The sequence below is a fragment of the Aquarana catesbeiana genome, linkage group LG01 (assembly GCF_042186555.1).
Source record: "Aquarana catesbeiana isolate 2022-GZ linkage group LG01, ASM4218655v1, whole genome shotgun sequence".
NCBI lineage: Eukaryota > Metazoa > Chordata > Amphibia > Anura > Ranidae > Aquarana > Aquarana catesbeiana.
In genome coordinates, this window is record NC_133324.1 from 857,260,693 (window position 1) to 857,283,741 (window position 23,049).

General features: G+C 42.8%; 1 protein-coding gene across 1 annotated transcript in view; it reads left to right on the forward strand.

Annotated features, from left to right (window-relative positions):
* Positions 1–22,756, forward strand: part of SMIM24 (small integral membrane protein 24) — a 35,945-nt gene extending 13,189 nt beyond the window's left edge. Inside the window, exons 2-4 of the mRNA XM_073612291.1 lie at positions 7,724–7,853; positions 13,993–14,022; positions 22,325–22,756. Coding sequence (XP_073468392.1) covers positions 7,724–7,853; positions 13,993–14,022; positions 22,325–22,460 — 296 coding nt within the window. The 3' untranslated portion in view covers positions 22,461–22,756. The remainder of the gene's footprint in view (positions 1–7,723; positions 7,854–13,992; positions 14,023–22,324) is intronic.
* The last annotated feature ends 293 nt before the right edge of the window (positions 22,757–23,049 follow it).

Genomic DNA, 23,049 nt, shown 5'->3' on the forward strand with positions numbered 1-23,049 from the left:
AATCATTCTGAACGCGGTGACGTAAAACACGTACGTCGGGACTATAAACGGGGCAGTAGCCAATAGCTTTCGTCTCTTAATTTATTCTAAGCATGCGTAGCACTTTGTCCGCCGGATTTGTGTACACGCGATCGGAATTTCCGACAACGGATTTTGTTGTCGGAAAATTTTATAGAAAACTTTGTGTGTCAAACTTTGTGTGTTGGAAATTCCTATGGAAAATGTGTGATGGAGCCTACACACGGTCGGAATTTCCGACAACAAGTTCCTATCACACATTTTCCATCGGAAAATCCTATTGTGTGTACAGGGCATAAGAGTTATGGATTTCCTTAGTCCCCTAGACTTGCCTAGTTGTCCCTGCTTTCTCAGTCTCCCAGACCCAGTCTGCCTAACAAGACTGCTTTCACACTGAGGCGCTTTACAGGCGCTATAGCGCTAAAAATAGCACCTGCATAGCGCCTGTAAAGAGCCTCTTCTCTCACTCCAGTGTGAAAGCCCAAGTGCTTTCACACCGGAGGACGGTATAAAAAAAGTCCTGCAAGCAGCATCTTTGCAGCGCCGCCAAACCCCTTTTAACCCTTTTTCGGCCGCTAGAGGGGGTTAAAAGCACCCCGCTAGCGGCCAAATAGCGCAGCTAAAATGACGGTAATGCGCCGCTATTACTACCGACGCCCCCAACGCCTCAGTATGAAAGCAGCCGAACACAGTGGGGTTGATTTACTAAAGCTGTAGAGTGCAAAATCTGGTGCAGCTGTGCATGGTAGCCAATCAGCTTCTAACTTCAGCTTGTTCAATTAAACTTTGACAAAAAAATTGAAGTTGATTGGTTTCTATGCAGAGCTGCACCAGAATTTGCACTTTCCAGTTTTAGTAAATCAACCCCACTGTCTCCAAATGAGAGCACACATCCCTCCTGGCTGAAGCCCTGAGCTTTAGTCCCGCTTCACACTGAATGCGGCCTTGAAATCGCGCTACTTCAGTACAATTTTCAAGACGCTGGTCAGTGCAATGTCCTGTGCGACGTCATGCAACCTTTAATAACCCCAAAGGGAAATTATTGAAATTCCAAAAGGCAATTATTGAAGTATTTTAAAATCACCAAAAATAGTGCAGGGATCTTTTTAAAATTGATGCAAGACGGAATTGCACTGACTTAAATGGTTCCATAGGCACAAATAGGGTGCAACTTGTCATGCAATGTAAAACTGTCAAATCGCATGACAAGTCGCACTGGTGTGAACAGGGGCTTGTGCAGTGTACACACCTGCAAACTCAGACAACCTGCAGTTCTCTAATAAGACCTGGACGTTAAATTTAGATATATATTTTACAAAGGGGTTACACTTATACACATATACACTTATAACCAATAAATTAGCAACTTCAGGCATCCCTGCCCTTTATAGTTACCAACCTGCGCCATGCAGTAAATAGGAAAATGAATGCTTGGGTCCAAATAGCTTCATATATACAACACATGAGAAACTGAGTAGGTGTTACCACTTGTTAACTCTTTCCTATTGCAAACTCTAGACATCTACAAGCTGGCCAGCTGTGTCAAAGTGATCCTTCTCTGGCCAGTTCTACTCTATCTTGCAGATTTGCCAACACTTATTTGCTAAAATAGCTACTCGTGAGAGTGTGTGCATATAGTGCCAATATGGGGCAGACACAGCTGGAGATAAAAACAGCTCAGGACCAGAGTAAAGCTGTGCACATTCACAATGGGAAAAATGTACAAAGTTTAAAAGGGTGGAGGGCATCAGCAGGTAAAGTTAGTTATCTATGAAAAATAACCAGTTGGCTCCCAAAATAACCATCCAAATCTATATATAATAAATACAAAGGGGTTACAGCCAGTGTTAATTTCGTCAATGAAAACATTTTTGTCAAAGTTTTCGTCAGGCGCATTTTTACAGTGACAAAAACGAAACGAAAAGTACAGCACATTTTCGTCCACTGTTGAAAACTATGACGAAAATCAAATCCGTTTTTGTTAACAAACAAAAATGGGCCGAAAATGTGAGGCAGGGACGTTTACCCTGGTGAACTAACATTTTTTCACAGAGCTCCACCTGCTTCCGCAATCCGCTCCCAGCAAGCAAGTGCACCGTGACGAGACGACTGCCAGAGAACTGAGGGTGAGAGAGCAGCACTGTGCATTACAGGCAAGCCAGGCTGGGGCCTCCCAACTCCCCGATGAGACAGGGTCTGTCCCACTCCTGAGTCACGAGACGACAGCTCCCTCAGGCGCCCAGAGCCAAGCAGACCGAGTGTGTACAGTAACAGTTGTGTAGTACATTACAATTACAGCAGGCCTGAGGCTTCCCCTCAGACCACCGTCCGTCCAGACTGAGCACTATGTGTGCAACTGTGCATTACAGGCCTCCTCTGACCATTGGCAGTGGCTGCCAGGGCACTGTGCATTACAGGCCATCCCTCAGACCACCATCCAGCACTGTGCAGCATTACAGGCCTCCTTGTCCTCTGACCACTGGCAGTGGCATCCAGGGCACTGTGCATTACAGGCCCAGGCTTGTCGCGACAGGACAGGCAAAACAAGCAATTGCTTGGGGCCCCGAGCTGGCCTGGGGCCCCAGCCGCACCACTGGCCGCTGCTTTCTTTAAGCTGCAGCCTGTAGCGTGGCCGAGCTCCTCTTCCTTCCTCCTGCAGTCCACGCGGTACAGGAGATTCAGTTTCCTGTTCCCGACAGGACTGACAGGAAGTGCACACACTGAGTGCTCACTTCCTGTCCGGGAACAGAAAACTGAATCTCCTGCCGTGCGGTACGTGGTAGGGAGGGGGGGTTAAAAAGAACAACACCCGGGGGGGAGTAGTAAGTGGGGGAGGCAGTCATCAAGACCCATTTAGTAATAAAAATATGGTAGCTTGCTGACCATAATAAAAACAATTACCATAGCTTTCTTTCCATTTTCTTTCTTTACCATCCCATTTCCATCTTATTGCTTCTTTTTTGAATTAGGTAATATTTATTAAAGCTTTTTGCAAAAATTTATAAAGCATAGAAAAGACTCTACAGTACGCTCTACATACTTAAACTGTATCGCTATGCTGTGATTCCTGTAGGCTTTGCGTGCAACAGGCCTCCTCTGACCACTGGCAGTGACATCCAGGGCACTGTGCATTACAGGCCATCTTTCAGACCTGAAACCACCATCCATCACTGTGCAGCATTACAACAGTCCTCTTCTGACCACCGACATCCAGGGCACTGTGCATTACAGGCCATCCCTCAGACCTGCCTGAGTCCACCGTCCAGAGCACTCTGCAGCATTACAGGCCTCCTCAGATCACCATCAAGAGTACTCTGCACTGTCTGCAGCATTACAGTCCTCCTCAGATCACCATAAAGAGCACTCTGCACTGTCTGCATCATTACAGGCCTCCTCAGTCCACCATTTAGAGCACTCTGCAGCTTTACAGGCCTCCTCAGACCACCGTCTAGAGCACTCTGCAGCATTACAGGCCTCAGACCAATGTCTCCAGATCACTATACACCATTACAGAAATATTCATTCACTGTTGCAACATCCCCCTGTGGGCTCCAGTCATTTGCGTTCCGAGCCTACCCTATTTTGAAGCCTATTAGAGCTTCCGGCTCTAAGCAGGTGCTTCAAAAAAACTGTCTGCTGTAATTCATGCGCCGGTGCCCTGAATAGGGTGTGGCCCTGAGAGAGGGAGTGGCGCCCGGGCGCCCCTAATGGATGGACCGCCCCTGCCCTCTGGCCAGTCCTACTCTATCTTGCAGATATGCTAACTCTAAGCCCTGGTTCACACTGGAGCATTTTGACATGCGATTTGACATGTCAAAATCGCATGTCAAATCGGCAGCAATTGCTGTCAATGGCACCAACCTAATCGGTGCTCTGCGGCGCTACACCGATTTCAAAAAGTAGTTTCTGTACTACTTTTTGCGATTTTGGGCTGCGATTGACATTTGTGCAGAAACCCACACAGATGTCTCTGAAATCGCGGGCGAAATCGGGACTGACATATGGGAGTGAAATCGTGCGAGTTCAGCTGAACTTGCACGGCTTCATTCACGCAGCTCAGTGTGATCCTGGGCTTAGAGTGCCAATATGGGGAAGACACAGCTGGAGATAAAAAACAGCTCAGGACCAGAGTAAAGATGTGCACATCCACAATGGGCAATGGGAGATATAGATTTTATATATATATATATATATATATATATATATATATATATATATATATACACACATATATACAGTGGGGACGGAAAGTATTCAGACCCCCTTAAATTTTTCCCTCTTTGTTATATTGCAGCCATTTGCTAAAATCATTTAAAGTTCATTTTTTTTCCTCATTAATGTACACACAGCACCCCACATTGATAGAAAAACACAGAATTGTTGACATTTTTGCAGATTTATTAAAAAAGAAAAACTGAAATATCACATGGTCCTAAGTATTCAGACCCTTTGCTGTGACACTCATATATTTAACTCAGGTGCTGTCCATTTCTTCTGATCATCCTTGATATGGTTGTACACCTTCATTTGAGTCCAGCTGTGTTTGATTATACTGATTGGACTTGATTAGGAAAGCCACACACCTGTCTATATAAGACCTTACAGCTGACAGTGCATGTCAGAGCAAATGAGAACCATGAGGTCAAAGGAACTGCCTGAAGAGCTTAGAGACAGAATTGTGATAAGGCACTGATCTGGCCAAGGTTACAAAAAAAATTCCGGTACACTTAAGGTTCGTAAGAGCACAGTGGCCTCCATAATCCTTAAATGGAGGAAGTTTGGGACAACCAGAACCCTTCCTAGAGCTGGCCATCCAGCCAAACTGAGCTATCGGGGGAGAAGAGCCTTGGTGAGAGAGGTAAAGAAGAACCCAAAGATCACTGTGGCTGAGCTCCAGAGATGCAGTCGGGGGATGGGATATCCTGGATGAAAACCTTCTCCAGAGTGCGCAGGACTTCAGACTGGGCCGAAGGTTTACCTTCCAACAAGACAATGACCCTAAGCACACAGCTAAAATAACAAACGAGTGGCTTCACAACAACTCCGTGACTGTTCTTGAATGGCCCAGCCAGAGCCCTGACTTAAACCCAATTGAGCATCTCTGGAGAGACCTAAAAATGGCTGTCCACCAACGTTTACCATCCAACCTGACAGAACTGGAGAGGATCTGCAAGGAGGAATGGCAGAGGATCCCCAAATCCAGGTGTGAAAAACCTGTTGCATCTTTCCCATAAAGACTCATGGCTGTATTAGATCAAAAGGGTGCTTCTACTAAATACCGAGCAAAGGGTCTGAATACTTAGGACCATGTGATATTTCAGTTTTTCTTTTTTAATAAATCTGCAAAAATGTCAACAATTCTGTGTTTTTCTGTCAATATGGGGTGCTGTGTGTACATTAATGAGGAAAAAAATTAACTTAAATGATTTTAACAAATGGCTGCAATATAACAAAGAGTGAAAAATTTAAGGGGGTCTGAATACTTTCCGTCCCCACTGTATATATACACATATATACATACACACACATACAAATATACACATATATACACAGCTGTGCTCATAAGTTTACATACCCTGGCAGAATTTATGATTTATTGGCCATTTCAGAGAATATGAATGACAACACAAAAACATTTCTTTCACTTATGGTTAGTGTTTGGCTGAAGCCATTTATTATCAATCAACTGTGTTTACTCTTTTTAAATCATAATGACAACAGAAACTACCCAAATGACTCTGATCAAAAGTTTATATACCCTGGTGATTTTGGCCTGATAACATGCACACAAGTTGACACAAAAGGGTTTGAATGGCTATTAAAAAGGTAACGACCCTCACCTGTGATCTGTTTGCTTGTAATTAGTGTGTGTGTATAAAGGTCAATGAGTTTCTGGGCTCCTGACAGACCCTTGCATCTTTTATGCAGTGCTGCACTGACGTTTCTGGATTCTGAGTCATGGGGAAAGCAAAAGAATTGTCAAAGGTTCTGCGGGAAAAGGTAGTTGAACTGTATAAAACAGGAAAGGGATATAAAAAGATATCCAAGGAATTGAGAATGCCAATCAGCAGTGTTCAAATTCTAATCAAGAAGTGGAAAATGAGGGGGTTTTGTTGAAACTAAACCACGCTCAGGTAGACCAACTAAAATTTCAGCTACAACTGCCAGGAAGATTGTTTGGGATGCAAAGAAAATCCCACATATAACTTCAGGTGAAATACAGGACTCTCTGAAATCAAGTGGTGTGGCTGTTTCAAGAAGCACAATAAGGAGGCACTTGAAGAAAGATGGGCTGCATGGTCGAGTCGCCAGAAGAAAGCTTTTACTACACAAATGCCACAAAGTATCCTGCTTACAGTACGCCAAACAGCACAGAGACAAGCCTCAAACCTTCTGGCACAAAGTCATTTGGAGTGATGAGACCAAAATTGAGCTTTTTGGCCACAACCATAAACGCTTCATTTGGAGAGGAGTCAACAAGGCCTATGATGAAAAGGTACGTCATTCCTACTGTCAAACACGGAGGTGGATTGCTGATGTTTTGGGGATGTGTGAGCTACAAAGGCACAGGAAATTGGGTCAAAATTATTGGCAAGATGAATGCAGTAGGTTACCAAAAAATACTGGAGGAACATTTGCATTCATCAGCCAGGAAGCTGGGCATGGGATGTACTTGGACATTCCAACATGACAATGATCCAAAACACAAGGCCAATTCGACCTGTCATTGGCTACAACAGAATAAAGTGAAGGTTCTGGAGTGGCCATTTCAGTCTCCTGACCTCAATATCATTGAGCCACTCTGGAGAGATCTGAAACGGGCAGTTCATGCAAGACAGCCCAAGAATTTACAGGAACTGGAGGCTTTTTGCCAGGAGGAATGGGCAGATTTACCATCAGAGAAGATAAAGAGCTTCATCCACAAATACCACAAAAGACTTCAAGCTGTCATTGATGTTAAAGGGGGAAATACATGGTATTAAGATCTGGGGTATGTAAACTTTTGATCAGGGTCAGTTGGGTAGTTTCTTTTGTCATTATGATTTAAAAAGAGTAAACACAGTTGATCGATAATAAATGGCTTTAGCCAAACACCAACCATGAGTAAAATAAAAGTTTTTGTATTATCATTCATATTCTCTAAAAAATGTCCAAGAAATCATAAATTCTGCCAGGGTATATAAAATTATGAGCACAACTATATATACATACACTGTATATCCTGAAAACCGTCCTTTTCAGAGAAGCCTGTCCTGCCCACACCTAACAACTGTACTTGTATTTTCTCCATCAGCTGAAACCCCCACAGTTATTACCTTTTGTGTTACTTGACTCTCCCTTCTAGATTGTAAGCTCCAACGAGCAGGACCCTCTGATTCAACGAGAAAGAGAGAGAGAGAGAGAGAGAGAGTGAGAGGGAGAGTGAGAGAGTATAACAGCACATTTTCTGTTCTGTAAGTCCACATGAAATGTTAGTTTTTAAAATGTTTTTAAAATCATGAATGAGGATCTTCCCACATGGAGTACTTCTAACAACACAAATCTGAGGATGTAGGTGTCCTATTACTATGTGGATTCAGCAGTCTATTCAAATATATATTTATATTTGATATGTACAGTAATTATAAAATATGTGATGTCCAGAAATATAAGAATAGAAATAATAATTTACTTATTTTAATATACCTATGTCTATTATTTCTAGATGGATCACGAGCATCATCAAGTTCCAAAGTATTTCAGCCATGGCTGTTGGGTCTGACAGCAACAGTGGTGTTCCTTTTCATTGTGTTTTCCTTGATGATAATAAATAGACTATTCTGCAAGAAGAAGAAGTATGTATAAAACTCTGTGAATTATGTTACCATTTGCATTACACATTTCCCTTTACAAAGTGTATATTTATGTAGCATGACCCCCTTGAGAACTGCTGAGAATTACCTGCTCATTACCTGCTCAACCTTCCAACCCACCTGATACCCTGGGTTCAGACATCCTAGTAACACTGTGTATCAAGAACCAAACAACTCAGTAATATTAGGTTCTGAAATGTTTTACTTGAACCAAATGAAAGGGAAGGTTATTTTACAAAAGAGGTAATAAATCTGCTGAGCTGAGATAACAGCGCCAGCTCAGCAAACAAATTCCTCCGTTCAGCAACAACAATATTATTTACATATATGTACACTATATTTAGATCAAACTTCACCCCCTAGCAGATGTCTTAGTTAACTGCGTATATCACCACTCGGAGATGGATATAATCTAGTCAGCCTATGCTATCCCAATAAAAGAGCATGTCTGCAGAAGGCTATAGGCTTTCCTAAGAGTACTGACAGAGAGTTCCACGTTGCAGATCTGATGTCCTTCACTAGCTAGATGGAGTTCGTTAACTGTAATCTGTTTGGTTGTAGGTAAAGCAATAGGTTCTTTAGGGAGAGGATCGAAGATGTCTTAGCACAGTGTTCATGCAATGCAGTAAAATGTTCTTGGGGTAAAGATATCTGTGCGCAGTGTTCATGTAATAGTGGCAGTGGATAGCTAAAGGGTCAAGCAACTTGCCCTCTCACCAATGACCAAATCGATACGATGTCTTCTGGAAAGGAACATGTGTAGCGCCCTCAGGCAGCTGATCCTCTGTCTCTATCTTCCGAAGTAGAGCTGGCCTCACGCACCCACGCCGACAGGCAGGTGATCAAATAATGTTAGCGACAGGATGTCCAACTGCGAGTGATGGAGCTAGGCCCCTTAGGCTTTGTTGGAAGTCAGGCTCCGCGTGGTAGGCCGTAACCTCTCTCCCTGCTGCATAGAGAGGTCCGTCCCACATCAGGCCCAAGAAGAAAAGAGCTCTGCACTGGCTTCTCGCTCCTTTTTATAGTCGCTCCCAACAATCCTCATGTCACAGCAAAGATGCCTGGGATGTGCAGTCTAATGCCCCGTACACACGGTCAGATTTTCCGATGGAAAATGTCCGATCGGAGCGTGTTGTCGGAAATTCCGAACGTGTGTGGGCTCCATCGGACATTTTCCATCGCATTTTCCGACACACAAAGTTGGAGAGCAGGAGATAAAATTTTCCGACAACAAAATCCGTTGTCGGAAATTCCGATCGTGTGTACACAAATCTGACGGACAAAGTGCCAGGCATGCTCAGAATAAATAAAGAGATGAAAGCTATTGGCCACTGCCCCGTTTATAGTCCCGACGTACGTGTTTTACGTCACCGAGTTCAGAACGATCGGATTTTCCGACAACTTTGTGTGACCGTGTGTATGCAAGACAAGTTTGAGCCAACATCCATCGGAAAAAATCCTAGGATTTTGTTGTCGGAATGTCTGAACAAAGTCCGACCGTGTGTACGCCCTATTAGGGTACATAGTCCGGAGGAGAACTATATGCCCCATAATTCACTTGGTTGGACACACAAATATGAGTTCACGGATGACAAAAAGGGACAAGAGATGTCTGGAAACACTGAAAGGTACGTTGCTCTCTGCTGACAGTCCATATCGCTACATTTAGCTTGTATTCCAGTGAACTGCTGAGAGCCTGAGCTGGCCGCTCCCGCCCCCTCCACAGCCCAGCATTTCAGTGAGCATGGGGGAGGGGGCAGAGCAGAGCTGTGAGAATCTGAGCGATCAGCGGTGTTTGATCGCTAGGCTCTCAGTGTTAGAGCCAGCGGGGGACAGGTGCAGCATTGGAAGCGATGCTGCATCCAGCTTTGTAAGTATGATTCTGTCTGTCTGGGTCCAAAAAAAGATGTAAACGGATAGAGATCCTGCTCGTAGGCCTTAACATGAGTTTGGTTTCAGACTGTTTCAAACATGAGATCCATTCCATTCTAATCTGATTCAGCAGGGGATTTGTTCATGTATCCTCTTCTGATTTGAACAGATACCACCTGTGTGAAAGGGTCCTTATTCCATAGAGTCATATTCTTAATAACTGAAACAGTTGCATGTGAGTTGAAATAAATTAATCTAATTGTAACCTGCGTTGATCAGTGTTTGCGCTTGATGAGCAAAAGTCATGTCTACTGTACGAACACAACTGGTTATCGTTAGGTTGATCTACTCTTCATTTGTCTGATTATCTAAATCCTCCAACCATAAATTAGAATTAAGAAAGTGGTCCTGGACTGAAAGTGGAACACCCTTTTAATCAGTCACAGGCTGTGCAATTTTGTGGCAAAAGTTCTCACCCCATGTGACATTATTAGGTAGGTCTTAGAACAAAAATTCCACAGGAGGTATGGAATCTCACCCTATTTGGTAATCCCCTGTACCAAAGTAAAACAGGGACTAACACACCAATAAACATTTGGTGACAATTTGTAGTTGTCCAAAAACATTGAAGAAAGGCTATTCCTCTTTTATCTAAACTTTTCATGATTTCACTAGAACCCGTGTCAAACCTAGAAGGCTCAAAGGAATTTTGCTATCTATTTATTTTCAGCCACTATGTGGCCAGGACCAATTACTGGTGCTCACCTATTTTATGATTTGAACAAGCAAACTTAGAACCAAATGTGAAATAAGATAAAAAAAAAAAACTAAATAGGTTTGGGATTCTTCAACATACAGTACTTTATTAAAGTACCTCTGCCTCCAAACTGGAAGTCCCAATAAAAGGTCTTTTGTAAAGATAAAGGAAATACTCACCTTTCCTGCTAGCTGCATTAAAGCTGACCCTGCTCTACATCAATAGTTCTCATTACATCAAGCCTCATTTCACACTACAATCACTATATATAGTAATAGAAAAAGAACATGTGGGGAAAAGAAGTTAGGAAGTATACCTACCCCCAGCTTCTGCACAACAGAGAGTGACATCACTATCCTCCCAGCAAGATTTCACAGAATGTTGAGTATCTCATATTCATTGAAATTATGCTCCTGCACAGTCCAGGAACACCTTCATGCAAGATTTAAGATACCCTACCAACTGGGACTGTACCTCTCTGTGTGTTGGCTCACAGGATCAACCAGTGAAACACTCCAACACCCACTCACTGACAAAGCTGCACTGCTCAAAAAATAAGTATTCTTGTGTTATATTTACTAAAACTAGAGAGTGCAAAATCTGGTGCAGCTCTGCATAGAAACCAATCAGCTTCCAGATGTTTTTGTCAAAGCTTAATTGAACAAGCTGAAGATAGAAGCTGATTGGTTACCATGTACAGTTGCATCAGATTTTGCACTCTTCAGTTTTAGTAAATCAACCCCTTTATTGGATACAAAAACAGAAGTACCATAAATCAAAATTGCAAAAATGCCGGAGGATATAAAACATATATAAACACAACCCTAAACTCTGTAAACAAAATACCACAAAATGCGAGTTCCTTCACTCCCCCGGCAGACAGTGATCTTCCATGAACTGTTCCTCGTGTCATCATGCCCTATGCAGGGCTAAGGACCTTGCATAGGTCTTGAGGATGTCAGGACCATAGACCACTGGAGCACAGGGGAGAAGACACTACGGGGACCAGTTTACCAGTGCGGAGGCTGGGGTAAGTAAATATTTTCTTCTATGTCCCCTAGACCTAAGCCCCACTGCAATGGAAAATTTTTAATTTTGAATTGGGCTTCAAGTTTGAGGTGTGTAGATATTAGAACCTCTGTTAAGTATTTATTGCTATCTGTGCCCCCATTTTGGAAATCTACTATATTACCAAAAGCATTGGGATGCCTGCCTTTACACGCACATGAACTTTAATAGCACCCCAGTCTTAGTTCGTAGCTTGCTTTGTGCACTGATCCAAATCATTTGGTGGAGGGGGGATTATGATGTGGGATTGCTTTTCAGGGGTTGGGCTTGGCCCCTTAGTTCCAGTGAAGGGAACTCCTAGAGTGATACTAATGTCTTGATTTTTATTTAAAAATAACAAACTGTTAAAATACAGTTTTTGTGCTATCAATACCGATATTTTGTAAATTATATTGATGAGGAAAGTTCCAAGAAAATACGTTCAGTTCTCATGTAAAAACTCAAAAATTGATTTGATAATGAAATAGCAAAATATTACAAGAACAATATCAAAATGTAAAATGTAAAAATAACATCAATAATGTAATTATTTCTTAAGATGAAGATTGAATCAGATGTGTGTCTTTGTGTGTGTGTGTGAAGCTGTGGCAGCTTCCTTCAATGTCTGCCTGAATCAGTCTGCCCAACTGTGTTTCTGTTTCTAGCTTTTACTCCTAAAATCACACCCCCACTTTATCTTTAAAAGGGCTGGTTTAAAGTTCATCTGAGCCTTATTGTCCTACAGACTCTTCTAAGTCATAGCTTCCCTCCCACCTCTCACGCAAGGATGGGGGTTGTTCAGTCTCTATGCATTGACATTCCTGAGGAGTGGGCAAGAACAATCAATGTGTGAAACTATCTTAAGTATAGTACATATACTAATTATATATATATATACATACATACATACATACATGCACACACATTATATTCATTGAAAACCCAATGTTCTTATTAATATCCTAGTCAAGAAATATTGTAGTATAGAGAACTTATAACTAACATACTGAAACTTTTACATCTTAAGAAATGTGAAACCTTTCTTCTCATGTGATGGGGGAAGATTCCTAATTACTAACACATGTTTGGTTCTCCATAGGAATGCTTATAACAAAATGTATACCTTTACATGTATAAGAGTCTATATAATTATATAATTTCACTTTTCCATATCTAAAAATAAATATATTAAATTCAATCATGCTATAAAGACCCAAATCATTTATTCATTTGTTAATTGATAAATATTAGATATTAAATTAAAGAAACTTTCTAACACAAACACATCATACTCATCTGCTCTGTGCAGTGGTTTTGCACAGAACCCTGGCTTGGCCACGCCCCACCCCCTCTCTCCTCTGGCTCACTGACTTTGATTGACAAGCAGCAGGAGCCAATGGTGCCCGCTGTGTGTCTCAGCCAATCAGGAAGGAGAGTCCTGGACAGCCAAGTCTCTCCTGCAAAATTGCTGCATCGAGATGGGGCTCAGGTAAGTATTAGGGCACACAGAAGGCTTTTTATCTTAATGCATAGAATGCCTTTACAACTACTTTAAGGTGTCAGCATACCAAGACATTTTGGACAATTTCATGCTCCCAACTTTGTGGGAACAGTTTGGGGATGGCCCCTTCCTGTTCCAACATAACTGCACACCAGTGCACAAAGCAAGGTCCATAAAGGCATGAATGAGAGAGTTCGGGGTGCAGGAACTTGACTGACTTGCACAGAGTCCTGAGCTCAACCCGATAGAACACCTTTGGGATGAATTAGAGCGGAGACTGTGAGCCAGACCTTCTCGTCCAACATCTGTGCCTGACCTCACAAATGCGCTTCTGGAAGAATGGTCAAACTTTCCCATAGACACACTCCTAAAGCTTGTGGACAGCCTTCGCAGAAGAGTTAAGACTGTTATACCTGCAAAGGGTGGGCCAACTCAATATTGAACCCTATGGACTAAGACTGGGATGCCATTAAAGTTTGTGTGTGTAAAGGAAGGCGTCCCAATACTTTTGGTAATATAATGTATATTATCGCCACACAGAAAAAGACTTGAGGAATATATGTCAACTTCCTCTTCATTTGATGGGTGTCAGACATGGCAAAAAGGGAGGAGAAGTCCAACTAAGCCTAAAAAAAAGCCTAAAAAAAAGAAAAAAAATGCAGCCATCATATCTAAGTACTGGTAAACTGCAGTTCTTTTAGCAATACTTTAATTTTATTGTAAAGTAACACTAACAATATTCTGGTAACACTCCCTTTAAGAAATTAAAAGGACTTTACTTTATAGTTTTCCTATTGTACTAATGAGCATTTGACTTAAAGTAAACCAGTCATTATTGGGCTTATAGAAGAAACGCTATTAAAGTAGGATGATTCTGCGGTCTTATCTGTGAAATGTTCATATTCAGCTCCTTATTTAGTTTTAATTAATTTTATATTTTCTAGGGATGAGTTTGAGGAGGAAATAAAAGAAAGGTGAGCTATCAGTACTTATATTTGTTATATTTTAATGTAATGTGCATATTGTAATACAGACGCTTCATCATTAGATGCAGTCACTGTTTGGGTATTAGGCATCCATGGGTGTTGCGGCTGTTGGACTGCAATAGCTGACAGAGGAGATTCCTCCATCTTTGTAGTCCTTGTGGCTGAATGAGAGATATCAATTAATTCCCTATCCACATATAGCTAGTCTTGGAGCTGCTGCCATGTTTTGGTTGATGCCGTGTCCCTGCAGGAGATATTTCCCCTAATTTTCTGGCCTGGAGATAATGTTTATATGGACAGTTAAAGTGTTACTAAATCCATGACCCTGTATTCACTATATCTGGTCTCCCACAGTACACAGAACAGGGAAATGCAATTATTTTAGTAAATATAAACTGCTAAATAGCTTTTCTCATTAGCAGTATATAGCAGTCTTGTGACTTCTATCAGTGTCCAGTGGCGCACTTGTTAAAGCTTATAGGAGGATATTTCATTCTACTCTGACTGTAAACTGTTGGCGCTATATAAATCGTGAATAATAATAATAATATGAGGCTGCAGGACCCCCCACATTCTGTCTGGACAGTGCTGATTGGCCCTGTGTCGATCACATGCACCCTCCCACAAAAAAGAAAAAACTCTCTGTCAATTGACACCAAACTGAGCATGTGCAGTGTGCCCCCAAGGTTCTGTTCTATCAGCAGATAGATTGGGGCTGTAGAGGAAGGGAAGGATCAGAGAAGACAGGATCAAACAGCCTTGGATTAACCCCCTTGGGTTCCACGGTGAGTATAACAAGCATGCTTTGCTGCATATACAGATTGATTTTATTGTTGTGGGTTTAGTAACACTTTAATGACTGCAAAACTTAACAGGGAAGTTTTAAAAACTGACATAGCCTCCAAAGCTGGGTATACACATATCGAAATTCGGATGGTTCAGCAGGAACCGGCCGAATTTCAATTTGTATGTACCCCTTTCCAATCAACAAAAGCCAATCTAAAGCCCCATACACATGATCGGATTTTTCGACAGGAAATGTGTGATGACAGGCTGTTGGCAGAAAATCCGACCGTGTGTATGCTCCATCGGACAATTGTTGTTGGACTTTCTGCTGACAAATGTTGGCTAGCATGTCTTCAAATTTTCCGCCAACAAATGTGTGCTGTCGGATTTTCTGAGCGTGTGTACACAAGTCCGTCGGACAAAAAGTCCAAAGTACAAACAGGCATGCTCGGAAGCAAGGACAAGCTAGAGGTGGTCGGCCTTGTAAACTAGCGTTTATAATGGAGAATTAACATTCGTGACGCGGCAAATTATGAAATCTCCAAATGCAGCGCACAGTTCTCTTCTTCTTTAATGATATAATAATGAATCTGCTTTGCTGGTGATAGTGATGGAGTTATTGCAAAGGAATTTTCAAAGGCTTTTTTTTTTCTAGTGATATCAAGAATAATATTATTATGCTTGTTTTTTTTTTATTTGGGAAAGTTACCACAACACCATTATCCCGTAGTTTTTAAGATCAAAGATACAACTATGTTGCTGGTGTCCCTTGTTAATTTTACATTGTATTTTTTAAAATGTAACTGCCTACTCCCAAACTGTCATTTGAAGTAAAACACATAGCCAAGTATTATTCTCCACAATTTTTTTTATTGTGCATTAAAAAAAGAAAACAAATAAAATTAGGCATGCTATCTGCCAATAGAACTTAACCAAAAAGTGCATTCTATGCATTAAAAATATACAAAATCAAATCATTATTCAACCAAAAAAATAATGTCAAAGCAATAACTCCAAGGCCAATAATAAATAACACATTATCTCCTCCGATTCCGCAACATGTCTGGTTAATGAACGGCCGCTGAGAATCGAACTGAAAAGTGCGAATGAAAAGTGCGAATCAACACTCACCTAACTTCTACTAACACGAAATTAGCAGAATGAGCCCAAAGGGTGGCGCTAAAGAGCTGAAAAACAACGTAGTACGTCACTACGTTTGTAATTGTTGGCTGACATTTGTGTGGGCGTGTGTATGCAAGACAAGTTTGAACACCCTTCGGACAAAATTCCACGGTTTTGTTGTCGGAAAGTCCGATTGTGTGTGCGAGGCAATAGACCGGCTTCTGTCCAACAGTCCTGCTGTAAAACCAGCATTCAATCAGCCACTGCAACTAATGTATTCTGATGTGGTGGGGGGGGTCCCTGCTGTCAGAATACAATAGTGAAGCATGAGAAATAACTGCATCCACATCACTTGTATTGATGCAAGGATCTGTGCTTTTTTTTTTGTTTTCGTTCTACCCACTTTTTGAACGAAAAAAACTGTGTACACCCAGCTTAACTCTTCCTCATGCTATCCAAAAGCAACAAAAGAGTTTTTTTTTGGCTGGAGTTCCACTTTAAGTCAAGCCTCTAGCCTAAATTAAAGCAATATATATATGTAAAGTGCTGCATAAATTAACGGTGCTATATAAGTATCTGTAATAAATAGATACAATAAAATAAATACATTTCCAGGCAAAAAGCCCTTCACTTAAAAACAGTACTGTAATTACGGAAAGTTGGTGATTTTTTTTTTTTGGTTTACAGTGCATTCTTTTCTGTTATGCCACTAGGCCACATTCACATCCAGGCGTTTTGGAAATACGAACAGAAATGTGCATTTCTGACCGCATTTTTAGAAACGCGCTAAAAACATGGCAAAAGACGCAACACGCTTGTGGTGCCACTATTTCTTAATGGCACCCCAAACGCAGGTAGCAGGCCCCAGTGGCGTACCAACTGGGGGGCGGTCTGCCCAGGGTGCCATACACCGCGGGGGGTGTCAGGTTGGGATCCCCCCGCGAGTGAAGTGACAGCGGGGAGGGCTCTGGCAGTGTAGCGGCATGGTGACAGGGCAGCCAGGGAGAGCCAAGAGAGTCGAGCTGTGACAGGGTGTGGAAGTGCCCGGGTGTGGAACCTACCACTACCCGGGTGAAAACCAGAGCCAGCTGAGCGGTGGAGGATAAAGAAGACACTCTCTCTTCTCCTATACCGCAGGAGGAGAGAGAGACAGTGCGCAGTGCTAAAAGGAACTGCTGGAGTTAACTTTTTAAGTTAATCAGCAGGTGATTGGTTGCTAGGTGGTACTAGCAACCAATCAGCTTGTTAATATTAAAAATTAACTCCAGCAGTTCCCACCCTCTGTTTAGCTTTGCTGTATCTCTCCCTCTGGCTGCATGATTAAGGTAGTGTCAGAAACCATGAATCAGACTGAGACAGAAGTACAGTTAAATCAGACTTGTAAAATAATAAAAAAAGGTAAACAGAGTAAACGTAGTCAAAACATAGCCAGAGTTCAGGAAGCGGAAAGTATAGTCAGACAAGCCTAAACGTTAGGGAGCCAGAGATGAGCGTAGTAGAACAGCAAGCAGGATCTGTAGCCAGAAGGACTGTCAGCCAAACAAGTCTTTAACAGGAACACAGACGAGCATCTCTAGAGATGTGACCAAGGTGAAGGCAGGGATCAACTGGACGGCTTAAGTAGGCAGGACTGACGAGCAGGATATCATCAACAGGTGAGTCACTGTGGAGAGATAGGAGCTGGCAATTAGCCGACAGCTGAGCGGCCAGCTTTGAGAAGGAAGGGCTGAGCCCAGCCCTGACAGGTAGGAAGGGGCTGGGGGGTGTTTATGTAACATGCAGGGGGTCCGTCCAGAGCTGTGGGGGGTTGTCTATGTAACATGCAGGGGGTCCAGAGCTGTGTGTGTGTGGGGGGGGTCTGTGTAACATGCACAGGTCCAGGGCTGTGGGGGGGGGCGTTGTGTGATGTAAAGGGTCCAGAGGTGCAGGGTGCTGTGTAATGTAAAGAGGTCCAGAGGTGCAGGATGCTGTGTAATTTAAACGGGTCCAGAGGTGCAGGGGATGTGTAATGTAAAAAGGTCCGGAGGTGCAGGGGGCTGTGTAATGTAAAAGGGTCCAGAGGTGCAGGGTGCTGTGTAATGGAAAAGGGTCCAGAGGTTCGGGGGGCTGTGTAATGGAAAGGGGTCCAGAGCTACGGGGGGACTGTGTAATAGAGAGGGGTCCAGAGGTGCAGGGTGGTGGAGATATTGGGGGATGCAGAGGTACGCCCCTGGCAAGCCCACAATTTATATTGCAACAAAATGCCAAAAAAATGCTTCAAAACGTGGTACACAGAACACAGAACACAATGCACACTTGGCTCAGTGCCAAAAAAGGTACTTAAAGAGGAGTTCCAGCCTGGGAAAAAAATTATAAAGTCAGCAGCTACAAATACTGTAGCTGCTGACTTTTAATATATGGACACTTACCTGTCCAGGGAGCCTGCAATGTCAGTACCCCAGCCAATCGTCGGATCGGCTGTCAGGTTCTGCCGCCACCATTTCCACTAAGGGAAACCGGCAGTGAAGCCTTTGAGCTCCAGACAGTTTCCTACTGCTCATGCGTGAAGCGCGCTCCGCTTTCTAATTGGTCTGGCGGCAGAGGAAGGAGGAGGGGGGACGAACTTCCGAGGGACTGCGCCGTGGCGCTGTTTCCCGGTAGTGGGACAGGGACCTGTCAAAAACAGATACCCATTCCCCCCTCCCCCCTGAAAGGTGCCAAATGTGGCACCGGAGGGGGGAGGAGGCAAATAAGCGGAAGTTCCACTTTTGGGCGGATCTCCGCTTTAATCTACTTTGGAGTGTTTGTTACTTGTAGGGAAGCCCATTTAAGTGAATGCGCGTCCTCAGTGCTATCGCTCAACAAAAACCCAAATGCATCACACAGGTGATGTAGCCTTAGACTTCTTAAAACATTCAACTGGAATGGCAAAAAGTTTAATTTCCTTTTAAAGTGATTGTAACGCTTCGATTATTTAAAAAAAAACAAAAAAAAACCAAACATATCATACTTACCTCCACTGTGCAGCTCGTTTTGCACAGAGTGGCCCCAAACACAGTCTTCTGAGGTCCCTCGGCGGCTCTCGCAGCTCCTCCCCACATCAGATAACCCCCTAGGAGAAGCGCTCTCCCGGTGGGTTACCTTGCAGGCGCGCTCCCGAGTCCATCATTCGGCCTCCATAGCCGGCAAATGTATAACTCGGCCCCGCCCCCCCCCCGGCGCTCGCATCATTGGATTTGATTGACAGCAGCGGGAGCCAATGGCTGCGTTGCTATCAATCTATCCAATTAAGAGCCGAGAACCCCGGGCAGAGGGGCAGTGCGTCCCCACCGGGTGAAGTTCCAGGGCTCAGGTAAGTAAAATGGGGGGGCTGGGGGGACGGTCACTGCCAGGTGTTTTTTCACCTTATTGCATAGGATGCATTAGGGTGAAAGAACACAAGGGTTTACAACCCCTTTCCGTTCAAGTCTCATTTTTTTTATAGTTACAGTATGTACCACAGTATTTTCTGAAATGGAATTTTGCTAAAAAATGCCTTCAGTTACCCTTTTCTCTCAAACTCTAGCTTACTGTTTCCCACTACAGTGCTCTACCCTATCTTACACCGATCAGCCATAGCATTATGACCACCCACCATATCATAACCACTCACCTTAGATTGAGTAGGTCCCACCTTTGCCTTCAAAACAGCCCTGACCTGTCCAGGAATGGACTCCAATAAACCTTTGAAGGTGTATGCTGTGGTTTCTGGCACCAAGCCTTTAGTAGCAAATCCTTTTAAGTCCTGCAAGTTGCGAGGTGGGGCCGCCATGGTTTAGACTTCTTTTTCCAGCACATCCCATAAATGCTCTATTGGATTGAGATCTGGAGTGTTTGGAGGTCAAGTCAACACCTTAAAGACACCTTCTTTCATTCCTGTGTGGTCCTGTTCTGATGCTCACGTGCCCATTGTAGGTGCTTTAGGCTGTGGATACAGGTCAGCATGGGCACCCTGACCAGTCTGCGGCTAGGCTGTGTGTTCTGACACCTTCCTATTAGAATCAGCATTGCCTTTTTTAGCAATTTGAGCTTCAGTAGCTCTTCTAATGGATCGGACTATACAAGCCAGCTTTTGCCCCCCACTTGCATTACGGACCCTTGGCTGCCCATGGCCCTATCCTTCGATTCACCGGTTTTCCTTTCTTTGGTAGGTCCTGACCACTGCAGACTGGGAACATCCCACAAGAGTTGCAGTTTTGGAGTTGCTCTGACCCAGTAGTCTAGCTATTATAATATGACCCTTGTTAAATCTGTCAGAGGTCAGCTGATTAGTGTTTGCGTGTAATGGCCACACTCCTTATCAGATTTGTCTTCAATTCCTTTCAGTAAGTTTATTTGACACTTTATTCATACTGCTACACAGAAGCACAGTGAGGGAGATTTACTAAAACTGGAACACACATAAGATAGCGCAACTGTGCATAGTAACCAATCAGCTTCTAGGTTTTTTGTCAAAGCTTAATTGAACAAGGTGAAATTGGGCTGGGTTCACACTAGAGCACGGAGCTGCTCACAGCAGGGGATCCGGTGCGTCTGCATTCCCCGGTTCAGATCCAATTTCATTCCAAATTTTTGGCTGAATTCGGACCTGAAACAGACCAAAAGACGAATAGGACTCCTGTGCAATTTGCATCAGAGCCGCTCTGGAGATGTGTGCGTCCATAGAGAGTCGGTCACAGTCTCCTGTCATGCAATTTGGATGCGGAGAAATCCGCATCCAATTCACAATAACGTGAACCCAGCCTTAGAAGCTGATTTGTTACTAGGCACAGCTGCCCCAGATTCTTTGTGTTCCAGCCTTAGTAAATCTCCCTCCAGGGCTGGTTCACACCACAAAAATGCACTCCAGATCCGTTCCGGATGAGTCCTGCATTTGCATTTTAACGCTTTTTTTGGCGCATTCTGGTGCATTTTTGATGTATTTCCAGGTGCTTTTTTTATGTTTTTTTTCACTGTACTTGGGTCAAGTGCATTTTTTATGCATTTTTGATGTGTTCCAGTGCATTTTTAATGCATTTTTCTGTGTTTCAGTACAGTCCAGTTCAGGAAAAATGCAGCATGTTCTACTTTTAATTCTGGAACTGGAAAGCCCTGGAACTGATGTAAACTATACCATTGGAAACCACACAATCTACTTTCTATGCGTTTTTTGATGCAGAAAAAAAACGCACTGGGTTGCATGTGGCGTGAACTGGCCCTCAGTGTGTTGTGCTGTGACATGCGGTGCCACCCAGTGTGCTGCAGAGAAATTCAGACATGCTACATTTTACCGCAACTCAATGCACATCACACCAGCATTGCAGTATGAATGGGTCACATAGCAAACAATGGCTTTCTACATGCCCTAACAGTGACCTCTGTTATATAATGTGGAAAAACACAGTTTATGCGAAAATATCCGAAGGGACTAGCATAAAAATATTTCTCGTACGATAACAGAATGAATGATTTTCCTGTAATTATTATAGTATTTTGTATGAAAAAAAAAACGGATGACCAAGACCACGCATGCTCGGAAACGAAAGAATACATTACAATACATTACATCACTTCTGAAGTTGTATTCTGTCTAATGAGAATTTTTGGAACTTTAGTACCCTAATGCCGCGTGCACAGGAGCGGACTTTCCGGCGGACTAGGTCCGATGGGATTAGCCCGGCGGACAATCCGATAGTGTGTGGACTAGTCCGATAGCTTTTCGGGATAAAAATCCGATGGATCTAGAAATAGAACTTCAAATCTGTCCGACGGACTAAAATTGGGAAAACTGTTCGTCTGTATGCTAGTCCGATGGACCAAATACGAAGGGAAGCTATTGGCTACTGGCTATTGAACTTCCTTTTTAAGTCCTGTTTACGTTATCACGTTCAAACCGAACGGACTTAGTCCTATCGTGTGTGGCCAAGTCCGTTGGTTCGGAAAGTCCGTCGGACCTAGTCAGAAAGTCCGTTGGAAAGACCGTCGAACCTAGTCCGCCGGAAAGTCCGCTCGTGTGTATGCGGCATTATAGTTTTCAATATGAGACTAGCGTGCAGAAAAAATTTACAATCATTCGTCCAATATTCTCATCTTGTGTACGAGGCTTATTGCAAGACAATAGCATAAGCACGAGCCGCGGGACCTTCAGCACGCATGGGCTGCATGAAGGGTGAATATCTCCTAAACCGTGCAGGTTTAGGAGATATTCATTCTACCTATAGGTGAGCCTTATTATAGGCTTACCTGTAGGTAAAAATGACCAAGTGGGCAATACAACTGCTTTAAGTCACCATGATATCTTCTGTGAAATGTCAGGTTATCTGCATGTGAGTTTAGGTTTGTTTTATGACCCATATTCCTTTCTCTTTTCATATACCGGTAATAGAGCTACCAAGAACGTCTATGATAATATTATACTTGACGAAGAAGAAGCAGGCATTGACAATAAAATAGTGATGGAAGAAACAAAGAAGGCTAAGTGGGACAATGAAAAAGAGGAACAGAAAATCACCGCTATGTGATGCCGCTGCCAAGTCCAATAAATGAAAGCATCTTATTTGCTAGTGTGTCATATAAAATGTTCTTGTAGGGGCAGAACTAGTAAACGTTCTCCCTCTTGTCTGTTTGGGCTGTGTTTAGCATTAGAACTGCAATCAGATCCATTTTCTGCACTTAGCTTCTCAATTTCACCATATTGCTTTCACCCATAACACAGTCCATAATGAATTTATGCAAAAAGTCCTTTACTTCTAAATTGTTAAAAACAAGTTCAATTTAATAAATATTAAAACTGACAAAGCAAATAACCTTTAACAAAGATTATATACATGTATTTTATCTTAAAGTGTAAGTGAAATCTAAATATCTTTTTTTAGTCGTTATAGAGTACAGAAGGGTAAGAACCTCTTTTAAATTTTTATTGCTGTCTTTGTCCCCATTGGTGAGATTTCTTCTCATTTCTTTTATGTCTCTAGGGCAGGAGGTGAAGGTATCTCTCCCTAGTAAAATATAACCAAATGGGTTTTAAAGAAGTAGAAAACACTTTGGGGTCGATTTACTAAAACCGGAGAGTTCAAAATCTGGTGTAGCTCTGTGCAAAAAAGTTTTAAG